Source organism: Malaya genurostris, chromosome 1 (genome assembly GCF_030247185.1).
Source record: "Malaya genurostris strain Urasoe2022 chromosome 1, Malgen_1.1, whole genome shotgun sequence".
NCBI classification, from domain to species: domain Eukaryota; kingdom Metazoa; phylum Arthropoda; class Insecta; order Diptera; family Culicidae; genus Malaya; species Malaya genurostris.
In genome coordinates, this window is record NC_080570.1 from 90621380 (window position 1) to 90633665 (window position 12286).

The 12286-nt window shown below is 36.5% G+C and overlaps 1 protein-coding gene across 1 annotated transcript in view; it reads right to left on the reverse strand.

The window, feature by feature from the left end:
• Positions 1-331: 331 nt before the first annotated feature.
• The window catches only part of LOC131440693 (thymidylate synthase), a 50487-nt gene continuing 38532 nt past the window's right edge, over positions 332-12286 (reverse strand). Inside the window, exons 3-4 of the mRNA XM_058612204.1 lie at positions 3390-3736; positions 332-2387 (exon numbers count right to left, since the gene is read on the reverse strand). Of these exons, the coding sequence (XP_058468187.1) occupies positions 2178-2387; positions 3390-3736 (557 nt within the window). The 3' untranslated portion in view covers positions 332-2177. The remainder of the gene's footprint in view (positions 2388-3389; positions 3737-12286) is intronic.

Consider the following 12286-nt stretch of genomic DNA (forward strand, 5'->3'; position numbering starts at 1 on the left):
TAAGGATCTAGTTTGTTTCGAAGAAGACCCTTTTGTTGTCATTCTATTTTATTTCCATTCCGTACTTTTGCTGATATGTTATTTTATTTCCTGAAATGTAAAAGTTAGTTTTATGTAGTGGTGTTTTTATTCTTACCCATGTTCCATTTTGTATCTAAGATTTCCTTAGAGTGTTAATTTAATTATTTTCCAATTTTTCAGCTCCACATCTATCACATTTGTTATTCTTTATTTCGAATTTTTTATTCATGCTCCTGCTGTTTTAGCGAAGCAAAATGCTCCAAATTTCATGTTACTTCTGAAGTTAATTTATCAAACAGAGATCACTATAACTAATGGTTCTCGTTCGTTCTAATGGATTTGAGATGAATGGGGGTACCGTTACCCAATTTCTATCGCTTCTAATGGTCGATCGTTAGTCCTGAGCTGAAACGGTGGCCTTTACCATTTTTGCATGCACTTACTCTTACATTTCACTCACACATCATCTCACCCATCAGGTCCCAAACGATACATCCTCACAATGCAAACTGGATGAACATCGTTTGACAGCTATCAGTGGTTTGCTCATTGGTTAAGTCATTATTATTTCGTTCTATTCTACAATATTCTATCTCATTCCACAGTAATCCATTGTACACAAACCACCAATAAACGTCAAATATGGACTCGATTTACCGTTCATTTGTTGTCATCGTGTGAAACCCAATTGGGAAACGTTCATTCCACTTAATTTCCACTTTACACTAGTAATAAGGCCCGGTAGTATGAAAATAAAACATAAAAAAGAGCTCCGTTAAGCCCTACCGGCCTCTCCAACCCCGAATGTTGAAGCGTAATGCAATGAACATCTTATTCATTTAATTCTTTCCATATCTGATTTATTTAATTAAATTATGAAGCTAAATCTGTAACGCATATCTTTATCAAATTGTAACGCTAATTGATTGTATGTGATGATGTTTGCAATACCGTCAAGCCCACCAATGGGAGGGTAAACATGCTGTAGTAATACTTTTTTTCCTTTTTTTAATTTTTTCGTGGGTTTACCGGTCGGGCAGCTGAATAGCGCAAATTCTGAACCGGGCCCATTTATGGATCCAGGATATACAATATCAATTCCACGCCTGACGAACTAGCCTAGGTTGACCAACTGAACACTGGCGTATATGAGTATATGATTCCGTCATCATAAAACCAACTGGAATCAAACTTAATTAGTAGATCGCTTCTCTACCCTAGATCAAAGTGCAGTATTTGTTGTAGCATGGACAATGTCTGACAAGTTTGGCACACTCAGAAAGAGGAACATATCCATTTTATTGTTCCCATTCTGTGTATTGTTGCCTCTTCTTGTCAGACATTACCAATGGCACCATTAGTGTGCATCCTTCTCCATTGAGTAAGGATACAGACAAGCCATGGGACCGTGACGGCATCATTCAATCTGTCTCAAGGTTGTGCTAACGCCCAGGGGAATTGGATTCGAATTATAGATTTAATTTAGTATTTTAAGAACAATAGTGTATTTCTGTTATCTGATTATTGTCAGCTTTCGTGTTTAATAAGGACTGTTTGATAGCATTAACTTAAAAGGAAAGAACTGTCATACCACTGCAAACGTCAACACAAGACGTAACGCATGAGTAACACAAGGAAGAGACAAAATATAGAGCAGAGTAAAAGCAGTCATTATTGCTTGAGACTTCAACAGCTAGTGATGTGATCTTTATTTCTCCGAAAGCCAATAGAAGCGATACGTTTCATCATCTTGTGAAACCCAATTGGGATACGTTCACTTCACTTAATTTCCACACTGCAGTTGGCCCGTTTTATGCACTGGTTATAAGTGCCGGTAGTATGAAAATAAAACATAAAATAGAGCTCAATTAAGTCCTACTGGCCTCTCCAACCCCGGATGTTGGAGCGTAATGCAATCAACATCTTATTCAACTCGTTCCATATCTTATTCATTTAATTCAATAATGAAGCTAAAAGCTGTAACACATATCTTTATCAAATTGTAACGCTAATTGATTGTAGTTGATGATGTTTGCAATACCGTCAAGCCCACCAACCATGGGAGGGACTACAATGTGTCTGCTGATTTTACAATAATAATAATAATAATAATAATAAACAATTCATCGAAATTCATCATTACAAAAAAAAAACACTTAAACCGCCATTTGCATTTTAATTGGTGGATACGGGTCATAATCCCGAATATCGAAGTCTTCATACTGAAATTGATCTATTGATTTGACCACACGCTTGAAATGCAAAGTAGGAAATTTTTTTGGAGCTCGAGTTAATTGTTCCTTCAAAGGATCGATGTGATTCAGATACACATGTGTATCACCCATAGTGTGAATAAAGTCGCCTGCCTGAAAAGAAATAAATAAATATTAGAAAACATTCAGCAAAATCGCATCACATTTATTTTGATTTTAAATGCTCATAACTCCATGGAGTGTGAATGAATAATATTTATCTACCAAAATACGTACAGTCTACCTTGTGGTAAGTGATATTTTTGCATTGGAGGATGCTTCGAAAATGTATTTAGCGTATACTCAATAATGAACAAGAACGCTTCGAAAACTTACAGCTACAGAAGACAGATACCATTTGAATCGAGTCATCACATTTTGACGCAGAACTAAGCCACAGAGATCGTTACGAAATTACCCCAAATTTGACGGACGGAGGAAAAACAACCCCACCCATAAAGATTCTCAATAACAGAATTATGGTGAAATGTAGCGGAGTGCGCGCGTCATGGTGTTGATCAATTATTCAAAAACTAGACAGAATTTCGAAAAACCAAAAACACTAGTTTTCGCAATTGAATTTATCACAACCAAGTATTCTTAGAATTTTAAAATTTTGCTTTGCCAAGCCGTAAATGATTTTTGAAATGGACAAATTACACAAATGATCTGATAAGGCAACTCAAAATTTTAAAATTTTAGCCGAAATAACCGAAATTTTCTATGAGACTTTACTACACCACAACTTTCTAACATGTAGTGTTTACTGCAATTTTCCTTTAGAGGTTGCTACTCGTATGTTTGCTGATAAATTGAAGTAGAAAAATCGAACGAAGTGGCATTTTTGCAGAAGTAAGTTTCTTACTTTGTGCATGCCATACGTTCCTGTCCATACGGCATGCAGTAAATGCTCAAATTCGAAAGTACCATTAACTACATGTTCGAACTTATTTTATTATTCATACCACACCGAGTTATGCTCGGTGGACTTTGTTTTTGAGAAAATACTACAAACAACAGACTTTACTACATTTTATTCATACGGCCCACTGTGTCGCCCGTTCGGTACATTATTGTTTGGAATAAGGGTTGTGATCCGTGATAATTTAAACATACCTTCAGTCCAGTGATGTGAGCAATCATATGTGTCAGTAAGGCATAACTTGCAATATTGAATGGCACACCAAGGCCTATATCAGCAGATCGTTGGTATAATAAGCATGACAATTCGTCATCTGCTACATAGAACTGCGCCAAGCAATGACATGGTGGTAAAGCCATTTGTGGAATATCTATCGGGTTCCAAGCACTCATTATGATTCGCCGATCGGTGGGATTAGTTCGAATGCGATTTATGACCTCATTTAATTGGTCAATTCCTTGTCCTGTATAGTCATCGCTCCATGTTGTATATTTCGCACCGAAATGGCGCCATTGAAACCCGTACACTGGACCAAGGTCTCCTGAAAATAAAAAATAAAAATATAGTCGAATTAACCATTTTTTACTCAATTGCATGATTATTTAATCATGCTTACGCTAGAGATGGGAGATTCGTTCCTGAGCTGTTCCAGTGAATCGAACTATTAAAGTAAGCTAACAGCTCACAACTCTTCTTAAAAGAACCGCAGCTTACCAACTGATTCATTTACTGCTCAGTTCAACGCATTGTGAAGAGAACATGACACGAGCTGAACGGATGTTTGTTTCAAACGCATCTATTCTTCTTTTACGGAATCAAAAAATCGGGGGGCAGAAAACTAATCCTTGGGACCTTTTTTGTTTTCTTTTTGCTCGCCCAAGTCATCTTTCCGGAGATGGAGTAAGCTTCGTTTTTTTTGTCGCTAAACCAACGATGAGGGCGGTAAATCTCATGAAAATATAGCAAACATGAAATTTTGCTATAGTGCTTTTTCAAGGTGACGCTGGGCATCTTACCCATGTCCGATTCAGCTCAAATTTTGCATGAGGACTTTTTTCGCGGAGCTTAAAATTTTGAACAATAGCGCTTTACGAAATTAGAGGTGATCCGAAAACATTGGCACCCTTACATACAGTGGAAAAAACAACGTGTTTTGTCGGTTACGTCACTTATACCATTATATCTCCGGAACCAAAAGTCACATCCATTTGGTCTTCGAACTTGAACAATGGCCTAACAATAGTTTTCAAACGGGCCTAAGCTTGTTAAAATCTGTTGGGTCATCTCCGAAAAACTCGCGCGGTAAAAATACAACGCTTTTTGTCGGTTACGTCACTTATATAATCATTTCTCCGAAACCAAAAGTCACAGCCATTTGATCTTCGGTTTTTCCAGCAATTCTAATACCTTTCTATAGAGAAAGACAAAAATGATTTTATTTTATTTAATTTCACAATCAGAGATGCCAGGTGAAAATTTCAAATATCTGCAGGGTTTCAAAAGTCTGTAAATGTGAAAAAAAATCTACAGTCAGCAAGCGTGTCTTGGTAGTAATTTCTCTATTGAGTATGACACGCAAAACTGACTTGGCGAGCAAAAACAAAAAAGGTGGCGGCAAGTCTGTAAATTCGGACGAAAGTCTGCGAAAAACTCGATTTTCAAAAGTCTGCACAACAAAAAATCTGGCACTTATCAGTAATACGATTTTCAAATTCATCGCTTCCTCAGACTCCAATCAACAAATTCCTTTGAAAATTTAATTTCTTGCTTTTTTAATATTGATGTAAAATACTTACCAATTTCTGCGGATGGTCAAATAAACACAATTTTTTTAGCGTAAATATTTCAAATAACAACTTATATCAAACAACAGGGGGTCGATATCTAGACCCCGTCGACCCCCATAGTCAGTTTCCGTTTACGTCGACCCCCGCAGAAAGGATATCGATCCCAAGGGGTATATATCGACCACTTTGGGAAACCCTGATCTAGATAGCATATCTTGTTAGTAAGTGAATATATAAAACTACTTTGGAACTTAGCAACGGCTCAACCGATTTTCACGAATCATTATTCAAATAAAGGCTCTCGTCTCAAAATATACTGCGCAATTTCATCCAGATCCGACTTCCGAAATCATAGGGCATTCAAATCGTCATTCTAAATGACGATGCAAAACTTGTACGCGTCGGTACGTACTGGTACTAAAGAACAAAAATCCATTGGCTTTGATCCGTTCGCAGCGTGCTTTGTTCAATTTCGTGTAGCGTGCAGGGTTGCCACATTTAAATCTATGTCTATAGGTGGCGTGGGAGGAATCTTCCAAACCACAATAAACGGCAATCATACATCCAATTTGAACATCTACTACCAAGGGTACGGATCTAATTACGAAGTCTTCCGTACTAATCGTAACATTCGTAGTAATCCCAAGAGCATAGGAGGTGTAGTACTTATTGCGGTACATCGTCGTCTGAAGGCTCAGCTGGTTGAAAACACCAGGATTTTGTGTCGAGCAGGTATGGGTGCGCATAAAGCTATCTGATTTCTCCAGGCGCGTACCCAGAAAAAAATTTCGGGGGGTGTTTCAGAACATGTTGGTCAATTTCCATACAAATGGAACTTTTTATATAATTATTTGAAATTTTTTTATTGTGGAGTCGTTTGTTGAAAATTATTCATTTTATTTTTTACTTATTTGAAAAAAAGAGTTTACATAATATCATACTTTTTTGAGTTTCGGAGGGGGTTTGAACCCCTAAAACACCCCCCTGTATACGCGCCTGGATTTCTCACTTTTCGTTTGTGCGATTTATCTTCCTCCGGACCGATGTCGTGACTTACAGCTTATTAATGCACACATTGAGTCGTTTATCGAAATTTCGACTGCTCAAACGCCCCCATTGACGAAATCATGACTGTTGGTGATTTCAAATTTTCCCGACTTAAATTGGTGTGCCACTTCCGATGGATTTTCGTTTTCTGCCCCGTATCATCAACATTCCATGTTGGGATCACCACTCTACAATAATCTTAATCTTAATGTCGTCAATAAGAACGGCCGAATGCTCGACCTCTGCTTTTCCAGCAATTCTGACGTCGCACCCAGGGTCAGTGTTGGAACATTTCTTCTTGTCAAATCTGTTCAACATTTCCTCTTTTCAAATCTCACTACCTTAATGGCGTTAATAGAATCGAGTCGATTCAACGTAGATTCGTTCGATTCGCTCTTCGTCGTTTACCTTGGACCAACCCTCATCAACTACCGAGTTATGAAAGTCGCGGACTGCTAATTGGTATAGACTATAAAGTACACTTATTGTCTTTCTCATATAGAAAGTTTATGCAATCATTTGAAAACTTTACTAGCGTGTGTGTGTGTGTGTGAGAGAGAGAGAGAGGGGGGGGGGGGGGAGAGAGAGAGAGATAGTATGTGTCACACAATGTCACAGGGTCCCACAGGTTGCTATTGAATTTCATAATGCTTTCATAGGGTACACGCAGAGAAATAGAACACATTAGATTCTAATATATTCAGTCTTCAAGTCAACTTCAAACAATTGTTTGAATCAAATTCAACTATTTTTGAATTAAAATTTGAATCAAATTTAGTGTGGCAATGCATATTACATTCAAATATATTAAGATATGAATTCAAATTTCAATATTTTATGAAATCTGATCAAAAATTTATTTGATTCAAATGCTTGTTACAGTACATTAAATGTATTTGAATCTAATTGTCGTAGTATAGATTAAAACAAAATGTTTGACTCTAGAATTAAACTTTATCAATTATACTGAGTTTTAGCTTCAAATTCATGGATGTTGAATTAAATTTTTCGCCTTTGAGTCAAATGCTAGGGATTATTTTAAGATATTTTCATTGAATCAAACATTTGTCAAACTTTTGCTGAGATTTCATCTTGATACATCATTTAAAAGGAAAACGTCGTTCGAGGAAGTAATACCTTTCGAAGCAGTTGACGAATTTAAACCATCTGCACTATTGGAATCGTTCAAATTGTGCGATACCATAGTGAGTGCTTTCATAGGATAGGTAGGTTATGAATAATGTATGTACTACGAACTTACATTTGTATTCATATCAGAGAACGGTTTCACAGTAGAGCTTCTGAAAATTATTGAACGAAAGGACGCAGAGGAGTCAATACCGCAAACGTGCTTAGCTGAGCGAACAAAATGCATTCAATAATAAATTAAAATTTAATTTACAATAATTAGTCAAAAATTCTTTTAAATAAGTTTAATGAATTTAAAAAAAATCCATCATTAAATCTACACACAACCGCACGAAAGCCTGATTGTAGAAACAAAACTAATTTAATCTGAATCAAATAACAATTGTATTTGATTCCAAGTGAAATGAAATCAAATCTTGATGGAAATGAAATATATTTGAATTCAAAGCACAATATATTAGAATTTAATGCTCATTTTATTTATTTCTGTGCGCGTGGAAAAAAACTGTGTTCAAAAATATCAAATGTATTTGAATCAAAGGGAAATTAAAACAAGTACTTACTCAAAATAAAATATCTTTGAATTCAAAGCGTAGTATATTAAAATTTAAACTAAATTATTCTGCTTGTAAAGTGTGTTTAAAATTGCACACCGTCATTTAGAGCGGCGATGCAAAAAAAGATAAAATTCTTCTAAATTTGGCTCAAAACTGATTCAATTTGTAGGCTATATTAGTTACCTACTAAACGAACCGACTTTGGTTTTACTGGTTCCAAGTTCCCGGTTCCAGAAGTACAGGAAATAGTGGCCAAAAACTCTAAAACGAGACTCACTCTATTATCTCAGAGATGATTTACCATCCGCTCAGGCACTTTTGAACATCTGGTGTACACTGACTCACAATCGAAATGTATCACGACCAATTTGATACAACGCACCCGAGGGAACGGTATAATGTATATTGTACACACGAAACACATACATACACACAGGTACACACGCATACACACATGCTTACATACCTACATGTATTTCACAAGCAAGCATCACAACATTGAGTTACTATTTCTATTCTAATAGATTCTAACTAAAATTAGTTTGCCAATAGTCATGTCATTAGTAGAGTCCCCATGTTATTTTACCGATTACTCGACTTTCAATAAATGAAGCGATAACATCGAATACATCTTTGCCTCGTCTCTAAGAAGCAATAGCGCATAAAAGTAGTTCGGAAATGGTTCAATACATGGCTACAATGGGTTTAGCGACGCAAAATGCTCCAAATTACATGTAACTCTTGAAGTTAATCTGTCAAACAGAGATAACAGATCTCACTCTAACTAATGGTTTTCGTACATAAAATGACTAATGGATTTGAGATGAATGGGGGTACCGTTACCCAATTTTTAACTCTTCTATTGGTCGATCGTTAGTCCTGAGCTGAAACGGTGGCCTTTATTACCGTTCTTGCATGCACTTACTCTTACATTTCATTCACACATCATCTCACCCATAAGGTCCCAAACGAAACATCCTCACAATATAAACTGGATAAACATCGTTTGACAGCTATCAGTAGTTTGATCATTGATTCGGTCATTAATATTTTATTCTATTCTACAATATTCTATCTCATTCCACAGTGTTCCATGATACCAAAGACATCATATTAACAAGATATCCAGCTCTCACATTTCCCGAACAAATCATTGGCAACATCCTTTTTTGCGAGCATGTCGCCCCCAGACGAGCCCGCATCGAATCTTATACATAGAAGTAGGGGAGAAAAATGTCAAATTCGTGCGCGCCAAAATAGCAGGGTTGCGCACCCATACAATTGACATGATATGTTGAATGTGATGCCGTGCGATGGCGTTGCTGAACTGAAGATTGACTTCGCTCCAAGCTGACAGGGTCTGATGATACACAATTCGCCAATAAACGTCAAAGATGGATTCGATTTACCGTTCATTAGTTGTCATCGTGTAAAACCCAATTGGGATACGTTCACTGCCACTTCACACTGGTAATAAGTGTGGCGGAATTACAAAACCACCACGTTTTCCACGTTAAACACTCAGAACAATTGCAATAGTACATTTCATTTCATTTCATTTCGACACAATGTAGTTACATTGTAAACGTCTTCTTGAGAATACTTTGTACGGAAATCAGCCATACATCGTAGCACATACAGCTTTATGATTTGATGCATCGGCACTTTACAAATCATAAACTTTAAATATTTTATGAGTTGGACCGATACAGCCGAAATTATGCTCGGTACCAAAAACGGTCCTCCTATCTTAAACACTTGAACTGCTTACAGCGCACAAGCAAAGTAACGCAATGAATATAAACACTTTAAACCATTGCGCCGCTGGCGTGGATTTTCCGCCTCGCGCGAAGGAAAATAAATAACTTCAATTGTTTATTAAACACTAGCCTTCTCCATATAATCATTACCAAAACCTTTTCGATATATGTAATTGTCAAGTCTCAAGACTTCTCGTCAAACCTACACGTACACAGAGAAAATATGTACACTTTATAAAAACCAAAATACAGAAAATAAATGCATTATTCATTCAGTAACCAGAACAAGAACCGGTCTTCTCTGTCCAAGAAAGAACCCTTTTTGCCACATGGCGACAGTGACAGTGGTCAAAGTTAAGACCCCAAAAGTTAAGTTAAAAAGTTAAGTTAAGGACTTGAACTAAATGGATAAGCTTTGGTTTCGTTTGCGGCTTCAGCACTGTTCGGAATTGATGAATAAAGCGTGAAATGTAACTTCTGGTAGCGGATAGTACGGAAGTGTTTTAGTGTTACATACAAAGTTTAATGAGTGAAGAAACTACTACTACCTAGTGAAATACATTGCAATAATCATTGCATTAAACACTCAGTTATACAGTTCCAATTTTAAGCATCTAGCGTTAGAAAGTGAAAACAACTTAAATAAGGATTTAGCGAAAACCGAACGCAAAAAGTGACCTTGGCACTGATACCAAGAACAGTGGAAAAAAATAAAAAAACAGTTATACAGTTCCAATTTTAAGCATCTAGCGTTAGAATGTGAAAACAACTTAAATAAAGATTTAGCGAAAACCGAACGCAAAAAGTGACCTTGGCACTGATACCAAGAACAGTGAAAAAAACAAATAAAAAAAAATAAATAAAATAAATACAAGAAAAACATGGGTTGGTTCTCGTCGGAGGATTCAATGTCGAATATTATATACACCTCCAACGATGCCCAAACCTGGGCAGCAGTACTTTTGGCAGTTACAGCGGGAGCCTATATCGTAGGCAAAGCCGTATACAGGCTCAATAAGTTGGTCACGGAAAGAGCAGCGGAGCGAGCAGCCAGGAGGATAACAGCAACAGTTTAAAGATAAGTAGCTCATTATCAATAAATTTATTCAAAAAAAAAAGAGAGAGAAGAAATTTTTTTTACATCATATACTTTACAAAATCTTGTTTTCCTAATATTAAAAAAAAAATGCCGTACAATAAAGAGTTAGACGAAGAAATCAACGAAATGGTTGAATACTTCAGAGAAGTAGAGATGCAAGCTAAGAAAATTACTAGCACAAAACAATTCGAAAAGCAATTTTTAGAAGCAGAAGGCGATATTGAATTCGCTGTTACAATATTTCCACACCAACCGGAAAAAACACGAACTGTAAGAGTGACTATCGGAATTTAGGCAAAATGTATTATGAATAATTAATAATAATTAGAAATCATGAATTATACTAAATGGAAAAAATTGATGAATATTTAGCAATATTAAAAACAATAGAAACTAATTTTAGAAAATCCCCAAATAGAACTTATTCGACCCAAACTCTGCAAATAAAACGAAGTGAAGTACAATTCGCACAAAATAGCATCAACGAAAAACTTGCTGAGCTAGAAGATACCCTAGACTCAGACTATTTCAATTTAATCAACCGAGAAGCAAAATTGCTTTCCGAAAAAATTTTCAATTTAATAGATACCAAGTTAGTCCATGCCAAACCATCGCTACTACCCAAATTTAAAAAGGTAGTAAAAGCAATAATAATACAACACAAAGAAGCAAAAAGCAAAATGACTAATATAGAAAATACCATAAAAACGGTGACGGCTTTAATGCCCGAATTCGACGGAAATCCTTTAAACCTGACCAGTGCCATCGATGCACTAAACATTATTAATACAATGGTGACAAACGATAACAAACAATTAGTTATCAGCATCGTATTATCTAAACTCAGAGGCAAAGCGCGAAACGCATTTGCCGCTAAACCCGAAAGCGTCGAGTCCATAATAGACAAAATAAAAACCATTGCACCTGCCTCCGTTGGAGCAGTGCAATCTAAACTAAAATTATGCAAACAAAAGTCTGACATAATCACATTTACCAACGAAATTGAAACCCTAGCAACGCAACTAGAGGCTGCATATGTAGCTAAAAAAATTAATGGCGAGGTAGCCAAAGAAATGGCTACCCAAGAAGCAATTAAACATATGGCGGAAGGTCTAAAAAATGAAAAAACATCAATTATTCTTCGAGCAGGAACATTCACGGACCTAGCTTCAGCGATAAATAAAGTGCTAGAGGTAAACCCGGCCTGCGAAGAAAAGATACTATTTGCAAAAATGCAAACGAATAAAACGAATATACAGCAAAAAAGTAACGGTGAAGGTCGTCAGTTTAAACAACAACCGATACCATTCTTCAATATGCCTTTTCAGCCACGGTTCCAAGTACAGCGTGGTTGGAATAATCAAAACAACCAACAAATGCCTAACCAAGCAAATCAAAGTCAAGGGCGCCAAATGAGACCAAATTTTAACCAATGGCATAACCTGCCTCAACAAATGTTCAGTTACGGACAGTTCCCTTATACTCCGTATCAGCAGTTTTATCAACAAAACCCATATCAATACCAAAATAACTGGAGAAATAATTCCAACACCAATTTCAGCAACGCACATCCAAACAGAAATGTGATGGTTGCGGAAAACACATCGGAGCTGACGTCTGGTCCCCAAGACGTCGGCCAGCAACGAAGTGCAAATGGGACAATCAAGACAAATCAGAACATGAGAATGGATG